The sequence below is a fragment of the Haliotis asinina genome, chromosome 3 (assembly GCF_037392515.1).
Source record: "Haliotis asinina isolate JCU_RB_2024 chromosome 3, JCU_Hal_asi_v2, whole genome shotgun sequence".
Taxonomy (NCBI): domain Eukaryota; kingdom Metazoa; phylum Mollusca; class Gastropoda; order Lepetellida; family Haliotidae; genus Haliotis; species Haliotis asinina.
The window spans coordinates 86,890,494-86,911,604 of NC_090282.1; the positions used below are offsets into that span (position 1 = coordinate 86,890,494).

General features: G+C 39.9%; 1 protein-coding gene across 1 annotated transcript in view; it reads left to right on the forward strand.

Moving 5' to 3' along the window:
* The window catches only part of LOC137278681 (calcium-activated chloride channel regulator 3A-1-like), a 30,417-nt gene continuing 9,306 nt past the window's right edge, over window positions 1-21,111 (forward strand). The window contains exons 1-11 of the mRNA XM_067811186.1: window positions 1-79; window positions 3,706-3,859; window positions 5,913-6,070; window positions 6,939-7,236; window positions 7,489-7,757; window positions 7,902-8,186; window positions 8,367-8,597; window positions 8,729-8,909; window positions 9,615-9,724; window positions 10,919-11,038; window positions 20,629-20,733. Of these exons, the coding sequence (XP_067667287.1) occupies window positions 5,924-6,070; window positions 6,939-7,236; window positions 7,489-7,757; window positions 7,902-8,186; window positions 8,367-8,597; window positions 8,729-8,909; window positions 9,615-9,724; window positions 10,919-11,038; window positions 20,629-20,733 (1,746 nt within the window). The 5' untranslated portion in view covers window positions 1-79; window positions 3,706-3,859; window positions 5,913-5,923. The remainder of the gene's footprint in view (window positions 80-3,705; window positions 3,860-5,912; window positions 6,071-6,938; window positions 7,237-7,488; window positions 7,758-7,901; window positions 8,187-8,366; window positions 8,598-8,728; window positions 8,910-9,614; window positions 9,725-10,918; window positions 11,039-20,628; window positions 20,734-21,111) is intronic.

Here is a 21,111-nt window from a genome sequence, read left to right on the forward strand (position 1 = left end):
GCCGCACCCCTTTCACCTCATACAGTACTGGCCACACGCTTCCTCCTGCTCGTCCCCTTTTCTCGTTCACTTCAAAGAGGTTCGTTTTAATATTAATTTGTACATCTAAAAGTGATTCGGTTAGTGTTTTGAAGTTTGTGTTGTTATTTTTGTCACTTTGTACCATGCGTTCAGGACTTAAGTGATCATTGTGATCATTAGTAAGTATTCTGAAACTGGAACTAGTCTGGAACTGGTGTGAGTACACATAGAACTTTGGAATTTTGACCTGAACAGCATTTTGGTACAGAGTGTCTCCAGAAATAGCATCTAGGAAGGAACTTTCAAAGAAGTGTTGTAGAAGTGCAAGGCTGACGGGGTGGTGATAAGTGATTTTGTCTGCCGAGTTGCGTTGGCAGGTGCCTAAATGTGCAGGCACGGTTAATATTTGTGTGCTGGGAGAACAAAGGCAGATACCTGAATGATACAAAATGTACATCCTCTTACTACCTTTTGTCCGGACGGACAGTTTAGTGTAACAAGAGGTGTGCTGTGAACAAGTATCCTAAGGGTTGAGAGTTTCGTTAGTTGGGGTTTCTGTTTGTTAATAAGTAAAACACGAAAGTCACAGTTGGAAAGAATATCGTTCTTGTTATTTTTGAAAAGATATAATTCACAGGATGAAAGTTCATTATATACTAAAGTAGGGTACAGACAACAGTGCAATTTGTTGTAGTCCTAACACTGAGATATTTGTTGAGAAGTGAGAGTTAAATACTGAGTAGTAGTGCTGTCCACAGCTATGTAATCTGCAATGCTAAGCAGTTGCGCAGCATGTGGAGCAGTTTCGTTAATGGGGACGGGAAGTGAAATAATCTTGTAGAAGTAAAAAGCTGTTTTGTAGGAAGCAGTGGGAAATTATATTGTAAATTGTATTTAGATGATTCGATTTTCTTGTGAACATAAATTTTTCATGGTTGTAATAAAAATCTGGGTCCTCTTAAACGAGACTATAGCCATAATACTTCGACAAAAAAAACCAGTTTGAATATGGTTAATAGTTAGTCTAAGAAGTTTGGAAGGAATAAGTAGTGGTGACAATCTACCCTTCAATATGTCCAGAATGCCAAGCCTAAATTCTACAGTTTTACGTTTCAAAGTTGAAGCATGTTCTATTTGATTGAACATGGTTGATGTTAGAGAAGCAAATGCCATTTGAAAGCTTTTGAAATTAGATGTAAGGCTTAATGTGGCTTATTTAATTGCTTCATGGTTAGGTTTGATACCCTTAATGGCGTTTGATAGCCTAGTATCCGTGTTTTTCATGAAAGATGAAGGTTTGTGTTCATGCTCTATTACCGTGTTAGCAATAGAAATGCCATGCTTTGTTAACGCGTTGATGTGTTTAGCAAGAACATTGACATCCTCAGGAGTAGCTTTGCCAAATGAGTTTTTTCAGAAGTCGAATATGACGCCTTAGTTGATACGTTGTTTAACTTCAGCAGTGAGTGAGGAGACAAATGCACTGGATATAAGCATGGGCCATGAGAATAAGAATGTCCAAAGGGAGAGAGTGGCGCTAAGATATCGAAACACAACATGCTTTAGGTTGAGAAAAGTCTGGAGAATATGAAAGTGTGTGGGCCCTACTCAACTTTCTATCACTAGGAATACCGTGTGTAGAGAGGCTTATCTCATCCTGTTGACATGTTATTGTTGAATGAAAAGATGGCCCATAAAAGAGTGATAAACAGTAGTGCAGTATAGGAATGAATATAGAGTGGTTCATGTGATGTGAGATTTTTTTTCTTAAGGCTTAAAAAGATCTCGAGTTCTTCTTGCGTCCATTTGCATTGAAGTTCTGTCGATGCTGTTCTGATGTTGTCTGATGGTTTCCGTGATGTTGACCCATCAGACTCTTTGATCTTGTACTGGGTTGTCTGGTTTCGTCTTCTTCGTTTGAGTATCCTGTCAAATTGGTAAGTGTCTTGTGTTGGAGCGTTGTGTTGGGTCGTGGGTTGTTGTGTGTTTGGAGGTGTGGTTATTTGAGGAGATGGTGCTTGTCTGAGATGGTATGGTTTCAGTCTGTTGTGATGGACAAGATTTTCCTCATAACCTGTGTTTCTATATTCCGAATCTTGTATGTGAAGTTTGGTCCAAGATCTTGGATGCTGAAGGATCCTGTGTACTTCTTAGTCAGTTTTGGCGAAAGGCCTTTCTAAACAGCAGTAGTGTGAAGAAGCACTGGGTCTCCAAACTGGAAGTTGGTAGCATTCAACTTATTATTATTGTTATGGAGTAACAATGTGAAATATGTGTTTTGTACAATTTTATACATTTTATACCGCTTCAAATAAAGACTATTCATACACTTCATTTATTGTATATTAAACATTACTTTACATTGTTACTCGATAACACTATGATTGGTGATCCACACGTAGACTGCTGACTGACATTTATTCCTAGTATATCTAATGATTGAAAGCAACAAAAGCGTCATTAATAATTTTAAAATCAGGTGTCCCTGTATGTGTTTGATCTGTTGATTGAATGCCCCTGATCAGCGGTTCTATCCGGTGATTACGTGTGACGTCTGATAAGAAGGAGATAAGAACCAGGAAGTCACGACATAAAAACTGGTGTACGCCATGAACGTAGTCTGACCAGCACATAGCAACCGATAGACTATACACACAACTTGTCACAAACACTGCACGCTGTATATAGATATTTACCCTTGGACATATGCATCTTACAGTGTGAATATACACCCTGTATTGTATATTTACACACTGCATTGTACACAGGTACACTACATCGTACATGGACACTCAGAATTGTACATCTGCACAATTCATTGTACATAACATCCTCCATGGGCGCAATATTGAATCCTACATTGTACATGAACACCCTGTATTGTACAAAGATGCCCTACATTCAACATGGACACCCTTTATTGTACAAAGGTACACTACATTGTACATGGACACCCTGTATAGTACGAAAGGTACCTTACATCGTAAATGAACATCTAGTATTGAACTGCGGCACATTACATTGTATATGTACACCCTGCATTGTACACACGTAACCTACACCGTGCATGGAAACTTAAATTGTACAAAGGTACCTTGTATTGTACATGGACACCCTGTATTGTACAAAGATACCTTACATTGTACATGAACACCCTGTATTGTACAAAGGTGCCCTACATTCCACATGGACACCCTGTATTGTACAAAGATACCTTACATTGTACATGAACACCCTGTATTGTACAAAGGTGCCCTACATTCCACATGGACACCCTGTATTGTACAAAGATACCTTACATTGTACATGAACACCCTGTATTGCACAACGGCACATTACATTGTACATGGACACCCTGTAGTGTACAAAGGTACCTTGCATTTTACATGAAGACCTAGTATTGTACATGGACACCCTGTATTCTACAAACGTACCCTACATGGACACCCAGTATTTTACACAGGTACCTTTGTACATGAACACCCCGTATTGTACAGCGGTTCATTACTTTGTACATGGACACCCTTTATTGTGCAAAGGTACCTTACATTGTTCATATACTTTGCATTGTACATTGACGACGTTAATGGCACATAAACACCTGCTATAATACATAAATCACCCATAAGAAGTTCCCCGTGTCATTAGAACCCAAAATGTTTCCATGTTTGAGATTGTTCCTAGGAATGCCTGAGCCAGCCCAGTGGTATTGGGTACACATCATAAAGAGCTGACGTTACACCAAGGTTATCACGATCTATCTTGATTACACTGGCACAAGACGGCCGAGTACAACTGTCGAGGTGGACCGTCGTCACTGAGCGCCTTATCAAGCCAGGTAAAGTAGAACTAATTTCGTTTTACCGAAATAAATTACTGTGGCCATTTGTCAAGGAATTGCTGCTTGTATTTCTACTACCTCCAACATCACCACTACTGCTTCTACTGCTGCTGCTTCAGTTACCACTTCTACAACTGTTGCTGCTACTGCTTGAGTAACTAGTTAGCCTCTTCTATTATGTATGGAAACTGCCTCATAACACATACACTTCTGTAGCGTCTTCTGCCGCTGCTATTCTTTCTACAGTTGCTGCCTGTACAGTACTGCCACTTCAGTTGCTACCGTCAACGATTACACCTCCAAGTACTACCTCCTCTAAGACCATTGGCCACTTTTTCACCTACGTCTAATACGACTGGAGTGGCGGTAGTAGTAGTAGTAGTCGTAGTCGTAGTCGTAGTCGTAGTCGTAGTCGTAGTCGTAGTCGTAGTCGTAGTCGTAGTCGTAGTCGTGCGTGAGTGAATGATCAAGTTATGTCCATTAAACCCGTGGGCTCACACTTTGTATACGAGTCAACGCCTTAAGGCAGAATTACTACTACTACTACTACTACTACTACTACTACTACTACTACTACTACTACTACTACTACTACTACTACTACTACTACTGTTATACGACAAAATTGTCTTCACAACGTTTCTGGGCTATTCCTTGCCCCTCCACCTGACGAAGAAAACAATAAAGAAGAAGTTGACTTCCATAACATTTTGTCGTACATTAGAATACCGACTTCTAAACGCCTGTCAAGAACCTCATACTACTACTGTTGTTGCTGCTGGCCCTTCTACACCTTCAACTGCTTCCACTGAGACTGAGCCAACGTGATTATGTTTGCAATATACATTATGTTTCTGTTCTGTGGTTGGAGACTTGAAAGTGAAAGGACATGAATACATGGCATTTTATTGATAGCATGTTGTCTTTACTCCCGACGTTTCAGATCAATACTTAACCTCTTAAAGATGTTACTTCTTGCTCCTTCACCAGGTGAGAGTTGATAGGATTGACGGTGTAGGTGGGATTGCCTTAATATGTACATATTGCACAGGAATCACGTAGGCAAAGAGATGGGAATGTGCTGACAAAGCCAATGCAATTTACAGACTGGACGTAGACTGGGTATTCAGTGACGTTGAATGAAGTGTAGTGGTTACAAAGGGCTGGCTGTTGTCACACAAGCGATATGAGTAACAACAAGTGCACAGTGGTGGATAACATGATTTACAGAACAGTGGAGTACACTGGCAAGATACACATCTCGGTTTCTGTTAATGGCTGCAATTCGATGCTTTCCAGGGCTGAGTTTCACAAAAGCCTCCTAAATTTAGGAGGTCATAGCCCATACGACCTTGTTCACGACCTTCTTCCGACCTCCTTTACGACCGTTTCACAAAGACATCGTATCCATGTCGTATCACGGGGTCCTAAATCCATGTCGTAGGTCGTTTAACAGGCACCTGTTATTCCCAAAGTATTTCAAAATAGAAACACAGTTTCAGTAACAATGCATATGCCATGTTTTTAATTGAAGATACAGGTTATCTTATCATAATATTCTAAATTCCATTGAAAATTACAAGATAAAATGTACAAATCATTTTTATTAATATAATCAATTTATTAATTGAATTGATCACTGTCCATTAACCTCTTCATTAAAAACTGAAATATTAGTCCCAATGCACTGAATATTGTATTGTATTGTATTGTATTACATGTCTATCATGTCATACTGAAACGGTTAACCAGACGAATCATGGTTTGCCGTGGACATCCCAATGTTCTTGCAACTGGGCTGTTGCCCTGATATTCCTGTGCGCCGACGTGAATCTTGGCATTTCTGTGTGAGAGTTTTGTCAGTCTTCACGACAAGCAGGGTTGACACCCTCTGTACGAAACCTGCACGGGCATAGGACAATAATCACAATTGTTTTTCGTTGCATTTAGGCAAATGAAACGTGATGGTTGCGTTTTCTACAATCACTGTTCTTTAATAATTTTACTACTAGGCAAATTTGGCAAATTCTCTGTGTGTTTGTTTAGCCAGGATCTACCGGGATGCAGCCTGCGAAGGAGACGGTGTTGTTAACACTGCTGCTGCACCATGTGTTCATGTTGACCATCACAAACAACAAGTATGACCACCTCACCATTGCCATCCACAAGAGTGTCCCACAAGATGACCGGATATTGACGGAAATACAAGTAAGGTTCGGCAGAGATTCTCCCTTTGTCTTGCGTCTGTATCAGCATCAGTGCTCTCCGCTGCCATATAGCTGGATACTGAATGATAGCGCATACAGTGACGAGAATGTACCAAGTCATTCTATGAGTGAGTTCAGGTTTACGCCGCACTCAGCAATATTCCAGCTATATGGCGGCGTTCTGTAAATAATCGAGTCTGGACAAGAAAATCCAGTAATCAGCGGCATCAGCATAGATCTTCGCAACTGGGAACCGATGACATGTGGGGTAAACCAAGTCAGCGAAGCTGACCACCCGATCCCGTTAGTGCCCTCTTACGACAAGCATAGTCGCCATTTGTTGCAACATTCTATGAACCATAATTAATAAAGACAACGGTGATCGTTGGACAAGCACTGTCGACAATCTCTATACACAGAAAGTTGACCGATGGTCCAGACAATGCTAAACTACTGAACATCTCTATGCAAAGATGGTCCATGGTTTACACATACGCTTAGCTGTACTATCGACCATATCACTGACCATCGCCATACAACGGGGAACGACGGTTCAGACCAGGATAAACTATCGCCCAGCTTCATACAAAGGCAACGATGGTTCACTCTAATATAAGCTTTACTGTCCACCTTGTCTATATATTGTCAACCGATTGTTCAAACCAAATTATTCTATCGACCATCACTATACAGAGAAAGGTTACCGATCGCTCTGACCAAGCTGTACTTTGGACAATCTCTCTCGCCTCATCTCTATACCAACACGGATAATAAAGTCAAAGGAATGGCGACTAGACTGTACAATTCCTATTGTATGATTCCTGAAAGTCATGCTGCTGCTGCCTGAATGATCCAATTTATTCCCTTAGGATCTGATAACTCAAGGTTCTTGGTCCCTATTCGTCGCTACTCGGAACAGAGCTTACCTTGGAACAGTTACCATCCTTGTACCTGACACTTGGCATTACGACCCTTCCTGGACAATCAACACATCTCAAACATTTCAAGACGCAGACATCCGAGTAGACTGGCCACATCCAGGTCATGGGAGTGACCCCTACACCTTCCAGTGGGGCCCTTGTGGACATTCCGGACAGTATATCCACTTGACACCGGGTTTTCTCACTGACCAGAACCACGACAGAGCGGCCAACTACGGGGATTTAGGTACGCTCTAATCAACAACACTTTACATGTACCTGTACCACAATTCTTGTAAAAGGTTTATGATATACCGTATAAGAGATTAAGAGATTATTAAAACGATCTTATATAGATTTATTTTAAATCTGGAAAACAATATTTTGCATAAAAGATGACTGAGTACATTATGTCGATGATAAATGTTATGTATTTACTGTTATATGAAACCAGCAATACATCTGTGAACACCTGGTCACTCATTATTTAATAATTCAGGTGCGACTTTTGTTCATGAGTTTGCTCACCTTCGTTATGGAGTGTTTGACGAGTATGGACTGGGAACGGAGACATTCCCGTTCCTGTACGTGGAGGACGACACATTGGTGCCCACTGGGTGTGCCAGTACGATCACCCTGGGAGCATACAGGGGGAACTGCACCATCAGCCCCCTGACCGGGACGCCAGGGCCCGACTGCTACCTGGTGCCGGACAGGACCCGGAACACAGCTGGGGCGTCTGTCATGTATGACCCGTCCCTACACAAGGTGAGGAAACCATATATTAAAAAAGGAACATGACATTTGAAAACCTTGAAACATGGAAGCAAAATGCCAGCCATACCCTTTGATGATAGACTGTAAACAGTCCCTACAATAATTGACACAAAATGGTATTCTTTTCTCATAAAGGTGACAACATTTTGCGAGAGCAATACCAATGACCCGGATTACCTTCACAACGACCTGGCCCCGAACCTGCATAACAAGATGTGTGGGGGCAAGGGCACCTGGGATGTGATTATGGAACATTCAGACTTCTTGGGAGGGGTCAACCCGCCCGTCAACATGACCGCGGATCAGACGAGACCAGACATCAGAATATTGTACAACGGCCGACAGAGGACACCATCAGGTGTAGAAAGATGTGGAAGAACAGTCGTCCTGGTTCTAGATCTGTCTCGTTCCATGCTTCAGGTGACCTGAATCATCGTGCTATCTGGTTCCAGGTTCTATCTTTCATAAACAATCAAACTATGTCACTGGATGGATACTTAAGATTGTGATCACTTCCCATCCATTTGGATCCTATTGTCTGAGACTGATGATCCATCCACAGGTGCTACAGTGCTACATATGTATCTGTCTTGTCTCCAGAATCATCGTTACTTCAAACTTTCCCAGACCGCGGACAAGCTGATCAGAGACATCCTCCCCACGGGTACCAGTGTCGGGATCGTCACGTTCTCCACCACCGCCATCACACGCACCAACCTCACCACGTTGTCCACAGCTGCAGACAGAAACACCCTGGCTCTATCACTGCCTAGCAAGGTGGATTATGGCGGCATCACTGCTATCGGGAAAGGCCTGCTGGAAGCTAAGCTGGTAATTGTAATATACCTTACACCTATGAGGAATCGACATGCAACCCTTTTGAACTAATGTGTGATTCTTTGGTGGTTAAAATTCATTTTATTTCTGCTGAGAATGAAAGGAAGTGATCGGTTTTGTTGTAGATGTTAGAGACAGCTGGAGAACACGATGGTCGTATCGTGCTCATCACCGATGGTAAGGAAAATGAGGAGCCACACGTTGATGCAGTGAGAGATGACATTGTGAGGTCTGGTCTGAGGATTCACTCCGTGGCCTACAGTCGGCAGGCCGAATCTTCCATCAGGCGTCTGTCCGAGGACACAGGTACTGGCTCACTACATCCACCTACCCCCATATAACTGCTAGACGAGGTGGATCCTGTTTGTCATTAGACGAAAGGTACTGACTTAGCACACCCACCTCCCCATACACCAGCCAGGCGAGGTGGATCTTGTCTGCCATCAGGAGTCAGGTACTGGCTCATTGCACCCACCTACCCCATATACCAGCCAGGCGAGGTGGATCTTGTCTGCCATCAGGACACATGTACTGGCTCATTGCACCCACCTACCCCATATACCAGCCATGAGAGGTGGATCTTGTTTGCCATCAGGAGACAGGGTGTAGATACGAGGTGGATCTTGTCTGCCATCAGGAGACAGGGTGTAGATACGAGGTGGATCTTGTCTGCCGTCAGGAGACAGGGTGTAGATACGAGGTGGATCTTGTCTGCCATCAGGAGACAGGGTGTAGATACGAGGTGGATCTTGTCTGCCGTCAGGAGACAGGGTGTAGATACGAGGTTCTATATTTTATGATTACACCATGCCGGCTAATCCAGACGGACATTCCCTGGTATCGTACTGACATAAGTCACAGGTGTGTCTTTACAACGTTACAGTCTAACACAGAGAAACAACAATGGCTGCATTTCTATGTCTGCTATGAAGTGCACTGTACCTATAGAGATATCATCTCAAATTATTTGCATTCGTGTCGACAAATCACATTTAAGTGTGTAATTTCTAGGAGGCCACTACGTGTTTTACTCGGAGAGCCCGACGTCGTCCGCCCTTGACAGCAGTATGGCCGCCTGGTTACATGATATAAATCTCTGTGATAGCAACCTACTGCTCGAGGTATGTCAAGTGTCGTCAATATCTGTTCTATGGGGAAGACGGCAACTCCAAATTCTGGAAATTTCCAGCTGATTCCAAATATAATGCTGGCTCCCGTCATAGTAAGACTTTACGATCGCATTAAAGACACGGTTGACAAGAGCACTGAGTGCCCGAGTTCACGCAAAACAGAGAGAACCGATGAGGTATTGGAGAGCTTGGGAGAGCTAATAAAAACAGTCGGAATCGGTCACGTGGGTACTGGGGATTGATAGAGTATTAACCAATCACACTGAGGTATTAAGACACGTGATCAGACTCGAACTCCTTATATAAACACCATTAACACTAAAAATGAAACCTACGCCTTCATGGAGGACTTCGTTTATTGTACAGAGCGACATTTCCATATACGTTCTTACGTTTACATCGAAAGACGAGAGAATCTATATCGAAACATCACTCTGTGCAATAAACAGGAAATTGTCACCCGTGAAGTTGTATGTTTCATATTTGACTCACCAACTTCTGGAATACCGAACAAACAATGCTATAAACACTAGCAGTATACATGGGGTATTAGCAATAAGAGGCCAATCTCTGTCACTTAGTTTCCTACTCTTGTACGAACCAATCCTGTCTTGTGTTGAATTTGTGACAGAGGGACCGAGGCAAAGTAAACCTGTGTGAGTATAGAACTTGGGGTCGCCTTAATCTTTGTATGAATGTAAGCCAGTACATGAATGTGATTTGACAGTTAGCAATCACGATCGTCCGAACCCTCACACTTTGAGTTAGCGAAGCCAGGATTAGAACTGGACTTCAGCACCCCATGCGAGTCAGACTCGCTCTGTTGTCATGCGTAGATCGATGTACATGATTTTGGTCACTGGATTGTCTGGCCCAAACTCGATTATTTACAGCCCGCCGTCATATAGCTTGAATATTGCTGAATGCGGCATTACACTAACAATTAATCACATATTGACTTAGTGACCCTCGAAAGGCCAGGTGAGTGGGGTGTCAAGACGGCCGTCAAGGCCTTACCTGATGGCACTAGAAGAAGGTGACTGTGTAAGGGTCCCCGGAGACCCCGAGTTACGACACATTAGAATGTGACAACATGCAGCTGACACTCTAGATGATGCTACTACTATCACAGAAAGATTCAGCTCTTTACTCACAATCAATTACAATATTACTGAAATGTACCAGGTGATGAGGACAAGCCGGGTTCTGACGAATCCACACATTGATGGCGACCTTCAGATCGACTCTACGATGAGGGAACATGTCTTGTTTGCCTTTGCTCTGCCAAATCATGTCCCTGTGTTGGTGAGTTGAAACGTTTTATTTTGTTTTGTTTTGTTTTTTTCAGGGAGATTTTTAACAACGTATTTCGTATATAGATACTTTTCAAAATACTTTGCAAAACCTTGACACGTATACCGTACGCGTGAGATCTTCAACTCAATACCGATTTTATTATTCACTTATTCGTCTGGTGCAACAGTGTACGTGGAAGTTTATTAGTGACCAGTCTGTAAATTTAACCTCATATCTTCAGTTATTATGAACTTCAGGCAACATTCATGTCCTCGTAAAATCGATATTACATCTTTATTATAGATTAAGGTAAATTATGAAACTCCCTGACCAGCCTCATGGTGACTGATAACAGGTTACATCTTTATTATAGATTAAGGTAAATTATGAAACTCCCTGAACAGCCTTATGGTGACTGGTGACAGGTTATATGTTTATTATAGATTAAGGGAAATTATGAAACTCCCTGAACAGCCTTATGGTGACTGATGACAGGTTGCATCTTTACTATCGATTAAGGTAAATTATGAAACTCCCTGGACAGCTTCATGGTGACTGATGACAGGTTACATCTTTATTATAGATTAAGGTAAATTATGAAACTCCCTGAACAGCCTTATGGTGACTGGTGACACGTTATATTTTTTTTATAGATTAAGGTAAATTATGAAACTCCCTGGACAGCCGTATGGTGACTGATGACAGGTTACATCTTTATGATACATTAAGGTAAATTATGAAACTCCCTGAACAGGCTTATGGTGACTGATCACAGGTTACATCTTTACTATAGATTAAGGTAAATTATGAAACTCCCTGAACAGCCTTATGGTGACTGGTGACAGGTTACATCTTTATTATACATTAAGGTAAATTATGAAACTCCCTGAACAGCCTTATGGTGACTGGTGACAGGTTACATCTTTATTATAGATTAAGGTAAATTATGAAACTCCCTGAACAGCCTTATGGTGACTGATGACAGGTTACATCTTTATTATAGATTAATGTAAATTATGAAACTCCCTGAACAGCCTTATGGTGACTGGTGACAGGTTACATCTTTATTATAGATTAAGGTAAATTATGAAACTCCCTGAACAGCCTCATGGTGACTGGTGACAGGTTGCATCTTTATTATAGATTAAGGTAAATTATGAAAGTCCCTGAACAGCCTTATGGTGACTGGTGACAGGTTACATCTTTATTATAGATTAAGGTAAATTATGAAACTCCCTGAACAGCCCTATGGTGACTGATGACAGGGTACATCTTTATTATAGATCAATGTAAATTATGAAACTCCCTGAACAGCCTTTTGGTAACTGATGACAGGTTACATCTTTATTATAGATTAATGTAAATTATGAAACTCCCTGAACAGCCTTATGGTGACTGATGACAGGTTACATCTTTATTATAGATTAAGGTAAATTATGAAAGTCCCTGAACAGCCTTATGGTGACTGGTGACAGGTTACATCTTTATTATAGATTAAGGTAAATTATGAAACTCCCTGAACAGCCCTATGGTGACTGATGACAGGGTACATCTTTATTATAGATTAATGTAAATTATGAAACTCACTGAACAGCCTTATGGTGACTGGTGACAGGTTATATGTTTATTATAGATTAAGGTAAATTATGAAACTCCCTGAACAGCCTCATGGTGACTGATGACAGGTTACATCTTTATTATAGATTAAGGTAAATTATGAAACTCCCTGAACAGCCGTATGGTGACTGGTGACAGGTTACATCTTTACTATAGATTAAGGTAAATTATGAAACTCCCTGAACAGCCTTGTGGTGACTGGTGACAGGTTGCATCTTTATTATAGATTAAGGTAAATTATGAAACTCCCTGAACAGCCTTGTGGTGACTGATGACAGGTTGCATCTTTATTAAAGATTAAGGTAAATTATGAAACTCCCTGAACAGCCTCATGGTGACTGGTGACAGGTTACATCTTTATTATAGATTAAGGTAAATTATGAAACTCCCTGAACAGCCTCATGGTGACTGGTGACAGGTTGCATCTTTATTAAAGATTAAGGTAAATTATGAAACTCCCTGAACAGCCTCATGGTGACTGGTGACAGGTTACATCTTTATTATAGATTAAGGTAAATTATGAAACTCCCTGAACAGCCTTATGGTGACTGGTGACAGGTTGCATCTTTATTAAAGATTAAGGTAAATTATGAAACTCCCTGAACAGCCTTATGGTGACTGGTGACAGGTTACATCTTTATTATAGATTAAGGTAAATTATGAAACTCCCTGAACAGCCTTATGGTGACTGGTGACAGGTTACATCTTTATTATAGATGAAGGTAAATTATGAAACTCCCTGAACAGCCTTATGGTGACTGATGACAGGTTACATCTTTATTATAGATTAAGGTAAATTATGAAACTCCCTGAACAGCCTTATGGTGACTGGTGACACGTTACATCTTTATTATAGATTAAGGTAAATTATGAAACTCCCTGAACAGCCTTATGGTGACTGGTGACAGGTTACATCTTTATTATAGATTAAGGTAAATTATGAAACTCCCTGAACAGCCTTATGGTGACTGGTGACAGGTTACATCTTTATTATAGATTAAGGTAAATTATGAAACTCCCTGAACAGCCTTATGGTGACTGGTGACAGGTTACATCTTTATTATAGATTAAGGTAAATCATGAAACTCCCTGAACAGCCGTATGGTGACTGGTGACAGGTTACATCTTTACTATAGATTAAGGTAAATTATGAAAGTCCCTGAACAGCCTTATGGTGACTGGTGACAGGTTGCATCTTTATTAAAGATTAAGGTAAATTATGAAACTCCCTGAACAGCCTCATGGTGACTGGTGACAGGTTACATCTTTATTATAGATTAAGGTAAATTATGAAACTCCCTGAACAGCCTTATGGTGACTGGTGACACGTTACATCTTTATTATAGATTAAGGTAAATCATGAAACTCCCTGAACAGCCTTATGGTGACTGATGACAGATTACATCTTTATTATAGACTAAGGTAAATTATGAAACTCCCTGAACAGCCTCATGGTGACTGATGACAGGTTACATCTTTATTATAGATCAAGGTAAATTATGAAACTCCCTGAACAGCCTTATGGTGACTGATGACAGGTTACATCTTTATTATAGATTAAGGTAAATTATGAAACTCCCTGAACAGCCTTATGGTGACTGATGACAGGTTGCATCTTTATTATAGATTAAGGTAAATTTTGAAACTCCCTGAACAGCCTTATGGTGACTGATGACAGGTTACATCTTTATTATAGATTAAGGTAAATTTTGAAACTCCCTGAACAGCCGTATGGTGACTGGTGACAGGTTACATCTTTACTATAGATTAAGGTAAATCATGAAACTCCCTGAACAGCCTTATGGTGACTGATGACAGGTTACATCTTTATTATAGATTAAGGTAAATTATGAAACTCCCTGAACAGCCTTATGGTGACTGGTGACAGGTTACATCTTTATTATAGATGAAGGTAAATTATGAAACTCCCTGAACAGCCTTATGGTGACTGGTGACAGGTTACATCTTTATTATAGATGAAGGTAAATCATGAAACTCCCTGAACAGCCTTATGGTGACTGATGACAGGTTACATCTTTATTATAGATTAAGGTAAATCATGAAACTCCCTGAACAGCCTTATGGTGACTGATGACAGGTTGCATCTTTATTATAGATTAAGGTAAATTTTGAAACTCCCTGAACAGCCTTGTGGTGACTGATGACAGGTTGCATCTTTATTATAGATCAAGGTAAATTATGAAACTACCTGAACAGCCTTATGGTGACTGATGACAGGTTGCATCTTTATTATAGATTAAGGTAAATTTTGAAACTCCCTGAACAGCCTTATGGTGACTGATGACAGGTTACATCTTTATTATAGATTAAGGTAAATTATGAAACTCCCTGAACAGCCGTATGGTGACTGGTGACAGGTTACATCTTTACTATAGATTAAGGTAAATCATGAAACTCCCTGAACAGCCTTATGGTGACTGATGACAGGTTACATCTTTATTATAGATTAAGGTAAATTATGAAACTCCCTGAACAGCCTTATGGTGACTGATGACAGGTTACATCTTTATTATAGATTAAGGTAAATCATGAAACTCCCTGAACAGCCTTATGGTGAGTGATGACAGGTTGCATCTTTATTATAGATTAAGGTAAATTTTGAAACTCCCTGAACAGCCTTATGGTGACTGATGACAGGTTACATCTTTATTATAGATCAAGGTAAATCATGAAACTCCCTGAACAGCCTTATGGTGACTGGTGACAGGGTACATCTTTTTTATAGATTAAGGTTTATTATGAAACTCCCTGAACAGCCTTATGGTGACTGATGACAGGTTACATCTTTATTATAGATTAAGGTAAATTATGAAACTCCCTGAACAGCCTTATGGTGACTGATGACAGGTTGCATCTTTATTATAGATTAAGGTAAATTTTGAAACTACCTGAACAGCCTTATGGTGACTGATGACAGGTTGCATCTTTATTATAGATTAAGGTAAATTTTGAAACTCCCTGAACAGCCGTATGGTGACTGATGACAGGTTACATCTTTATTATAGATCAAGGTAAATTATGAAACTCCCTGAACAGCCTTATGGTGACTGGTGACAGGGTACATCTTTATTATAGATTAAGGTAAATTATGAAACTCCCTGAACAGCCTTATGGTGACTGGTGACAGGTTACATCTTTATTATACATTAAGGTAAATTATGAAACTCCCTGAACAGCCTTATGGTGACTGATGACAGGTTACATATTTAATATAGATTAAGGTAAATTATGAAACTCCCTGAACAGCCTTATGGTGACTGGTGACAGGTTACATCTTTATTATAGATTAATGTAAATTATAGAACTCACTGAACAGCCTTATGGTGACTGGTGACAGGTTACATCTTTATTAAAGATTAAGGTAAATTATGAAACTCCCTGAACAGCCTCATGGTGACTGATGACAGGTTACATCTTTATTATAGATCAAGGTAAATTATGAAAATCCCTGAACAGCCTTATGGTGACTGATGACAGGTTACATCTTTATTATAGATTAAGGTAAATTATGAAACTCCCTGAACAGCCTCATGGTGACTGGTGACAGGTTGCATCTTTATTATAGATTAAGGTAAATTTTGAAACTCCCTGAACAGCCGTATGGTGACTGATGACAGGTTACATCTTTATTATAGATCAAGGTAAATTATGAAACTCCCTGAACAGCCTTATGGTGACTGGTGACAGGGTACATCTTTATTATAGATTAAGGTAAATTATGAAACTCCCTGAACAGCCTCATGGTGACTGGTGACAGGTTACATCTTTATTATACATTAAGGTAAATTATGAAACTCCCTGAACAGCCGTATGGTGACTGATGACAGGTTACATCTTTATTATAGATCAAGGTAAATTATGAAACTCCCTGAACAGCCTTATGGTGACTGGTGACAGGGTACATCTTTATTATAGATTAAGGTAAATTATGAAACTCCCTGAACAGCCTTATGGTGACTGGTGACAGGTTACATCTTTATTATACATTAAGGTAAATTATGAAACTCCCTGAACAGCCTTATGGTGACTGATGACAGGTTACATATTTAACATAGATTAAGGTAAATTATGAAACTCCCTGAACAGCCTTATGGTGACTGGTGACAGGTTACATCTTTATTATAGATTAATGTAAATTATAGAACTCACTGAACAGCCTTATGGTGACTGGTGACAGGTTACATCTTTATTAAAGATTAAGGTAAATTATGAAACTCCCTGAACAGCCTCATGGTGACTGATGACAGGTTACATCTTTATTATAGATCAAGGTAAATTATGAAAATCCCTGAACAGCCTTATGGTGACTGATGACAGGTTACATCTTTATTATAGATTAAGGTAAATTATGAAACTCCCTGAACAGCCTCATGGTGACTGGTGACAGGTTGCATCTTTATTATAGATTAAGGTAAATTTTGAAACTCCCTGAACAGCCGTATGGTGACTGATGACAGGTTACATCTTTATTATAGATCAAGGTAAATTATGAAACTCCCTGAACAGCCTTATGGTGACTGGTGACAGGGTACATCTTTATTATAGATTAAGGTAAATTATGAAACTCCCTGAACAGCCTTATGGTGACTGGTGACAGGTTACATCTTTATTATACATTAAGGTAAATTATGAAACTCCCTGAACAGCCTTATGGTGACTGATGACAGGTTACATATTTAATGTAGATTAAGGTAAATTATGAAACTCCCTGAACAGCCTCATGGTGACTGGTGACAGGTTACATCTTTATTATAGATTAATGTAAATTATAGAACTCACTGAACAGCCTTATGGTGACTGGTGACAGGTTACATCTTTATTATAGATTAATGTAAATTATGAAACTCCCTGAACAGCCTCATGGTGACTGATGACAGGTTACATCTTTATTATAGATCAAGGTAAATTATGAAACTCCCTGAACAGCCTTATGGTGACTGGTGACAGGGTACATCTTTATTATAGATTAAGGTAAATTATGAAACTCCCTGAACAGCCTTATGGTGACTGGTGACAGGTTACATCTTTATTATAGATTAAGGTAAATTATGAAACTCCCTGAACAGCCTTTTGGTGACTGGTGACAGGTTACATCTTTATTATAGATTAAGGTAAATTATGAAACTCCCTGAACAGCCTTATGGTGACTGATGACAGGTTACATCTTTATTATAGATTGAGGTAAATTATGAAACTCCCTGGACAGCCTTATGGTGACTGATGACAGGTTACATCTTTATTATAGATTAAGGTAAATTATGAAACTCCCTGAACAGCCTCATGGTGACTGGTGACAGGTTGCATCTTTATTTTAGATTAAAGTAAACTATGGAACTCCCTGAACAGCCTTATGGTGACTGGTGACAGGTTACATCTTTGTTTTAGATTAAGGTAAATTATGAAACTCCCTGAACAAAGGACAGTAAAATACTGAACTAATATAATTTAAAACTAGTAATGAACTCTGAAAAATGTACCTATGTATAACAACTGAATATTGAGGCAGGCTATATATTGCCAGCAGCTGATGGTAGATCACCACGCTTGGGACCATGGGGGCTTAGAGTACTTTTGCTTCATGCGTGGACCTTAGCTGGATTTAAACCATCCCTTCAGCTATTAGCAATTTCGATAATCTAGCCACAAATTTAAAGAACATATATACCACGATTAAAACTAGTAGCAGGTTTAAATTTACCTTGACTGCTTTGGGACTTACGTACCCTCTCTGGAGGACAATAATTTTACAATACTTCAACACCTTTTGATGGTACAGCCACTAACCATTTCAGTTATTCATCTAAACTACCAATGATAAAATATTTATCTTTTTACAAACGATTTATCAACATTATCTAGTACTTCTCTGTGTTTTAAAGGTCAGGTGCAACCACAAACTCAAACATAATTAAAATACAATTATCACTTGTTCATGACATATAATATACATTGCTGATTGTGAACGAAAAACAAATAACAAAATTATAAGCTCACAATCGCGAATCAAATGAGAAATATTTTGTAATTGGGTTTACTTCCCTCGAAACGAAACATCTGTGAGACCGAACCCCGTCAGAGTGGGTGGATGTGCACTCTAGTGTATCGAAGTCTTTTCATCGCCTTGTTCATTTGCCGATACACTGACGGTTCATTGTATGTGTATATAGAGACGAACTGATTGACTGGCATTTTAGAAGCGTGGTGAGTTATAAGATAGTATGATTCTTTATGGGTAACAAATTCTTTTATTTTATGCGATGAGACGTTTCGATGTGGAATCTTATACAGTTGTCAAGCAAGAGTTATATTAGGGTTTGTAAATACATGCTCTCTTCATTTGCGTTCAAACCAGTTAACAAATACCAAGATGGTGGACTACTGCGTGGCTGGAAATAGTCGTTCGTCCAGGTAAAAAGCAGGACTTGAAACGGACAATCTGAGTTTGCACCGGTTTCCACTTGATCAACAACATATTTTCTATCTTATGCATTGAAACATTTTAGTTTTCACATATGTCATATTTGGGATTCCACTTTGTTATTAAAGTACATATTCTAATACTTGTTTGGTTGAATCCCATCCGGGATTCGAACCCGCACCCTCAGAGTCAGGCACCTAATCGCCAGCACACAAGGTCGATGAGCTCATTGCATTGCATGTGAACTGTGTATTCTGTGAAAATACACGCCGATACTGTTAAATAAGCCGTCGGGTACTTTACGGATGGTGCGTTTTGTTGTGATGTTTCAAGACATAAACACGAAAGGACTCACAAACAGAGCAAACCTTTTGTAAAATGAATCACGTTTAATCATTGCTACATGACATTACAATTTTCATTGTGCGTGTCTTTTTGGGAGAGTATATATGTCATAACATGCACAGGCTGCAATGAACAGTATATTGCTCGATCCGAAGATTTGAGAGCGCGGATTCATGCCCATAGACAACAAATAAAGTGACCTGAAAGCCGATGTATCCCGCACAGCGAGCATCTAGATGTCTGTGCCAATGGAAATGTTGTTAAATTCACAACGTTTCCTTTTTTTCAAGTTCAAAATTCAGAAAAACTAAAACGAATTTTAAAATAACACTACTTCATAGATAGTTAAAATCATTGTAAGCTTTGATCTTGTCACTCTAGAACTTTGTCCCTACTGTGACGTCATAATGTATATGTAATGACGTCATATTGTTACTGCTACCTACCTACCTACCTACCTACCTAACACACACACACACACACACACACACACACACACACACACACACACACACACACACACACACACATACATACATACATACATACCGAAAGCTGAATCTACAAACGTTAAGGCTCGAATGTGAACAAATATTCAGATTCGGGATTCAAATGCCGAAACCCGAATATGAAGAAAAGGCTGAAATATGGAAAATGTAGGTTTGGGTGTTCATGTTTTTAAGATACCCAGGTTTACTAGGCGCCCCTACTACCTTAGAAGTGATGAGATAGTGTATTCAGATTCAGATTCGGGATTTGACGCACACGGACGGGCGCACGCGCACGCACGGGATTCGAATGTCCAATCCCCAATCCTCAATCCGTTTCTAACTTCATGTTCCCCGCCCCACATCGGATGAAATCACTTAAGACAAATAACGACATGAGATCTCTGAATAGCCTCAGCAAAATACAATAGAGACATCAATAGTGAACCTTAATACAATGAGCACCTTGGTAATGAAATAACCTCAATACAATAGGCACATTGGTAATGAAAGAACATCAATACAATGGACACCTTGGTAATGAAATAACCTCAATACAATGGACACCTCGGATCTCCCCGAGATAGGTTGTGAGATGCACTCATTCTATAGAGATACTTTTCTGTGGATGTCCCCATTTTTTTCGTGTACTTTGTTAATGGAATGTCCTCAAAACTATGGTAACTTTGGAAGTGTTTTTGCTTGTTCAGGTCAGTCTTGATGCACCAGACGGGAACGTCTACACGCCCGACTCCCAGGAATTCACGAATGATCCTTCTCTAAACCTCATACGTTACCACGTCCAGGGTGCACAGGTATGTTCCATTACATTCCATGCATGCACTCACGCACCACTTAAGAAATACGTTCATCCGTTCGGTGGGGGCTCTAAAAGCGGGCTGCAACCACAACCAGACTGATACCGACACAAACACCAATAGCGTAATCGAAACCAACACTATCACCGTCATCGCCATTGACATTAACGTCCAACAACGACAATGACGTATAACGTTACTGGGTGCAAAACTTGCACTTACACCATAGATTTTATCATGTTCATGGATTTTATCATGGGATTGTTTGGTCCATGTATTTACGTTCCAGTCGTACACACATCAAATAAGAGAATAGAAAATATTATGAAAACAATTTTTGCTGGAAACTATCTACAATAATCTCTTTTTGAAGAT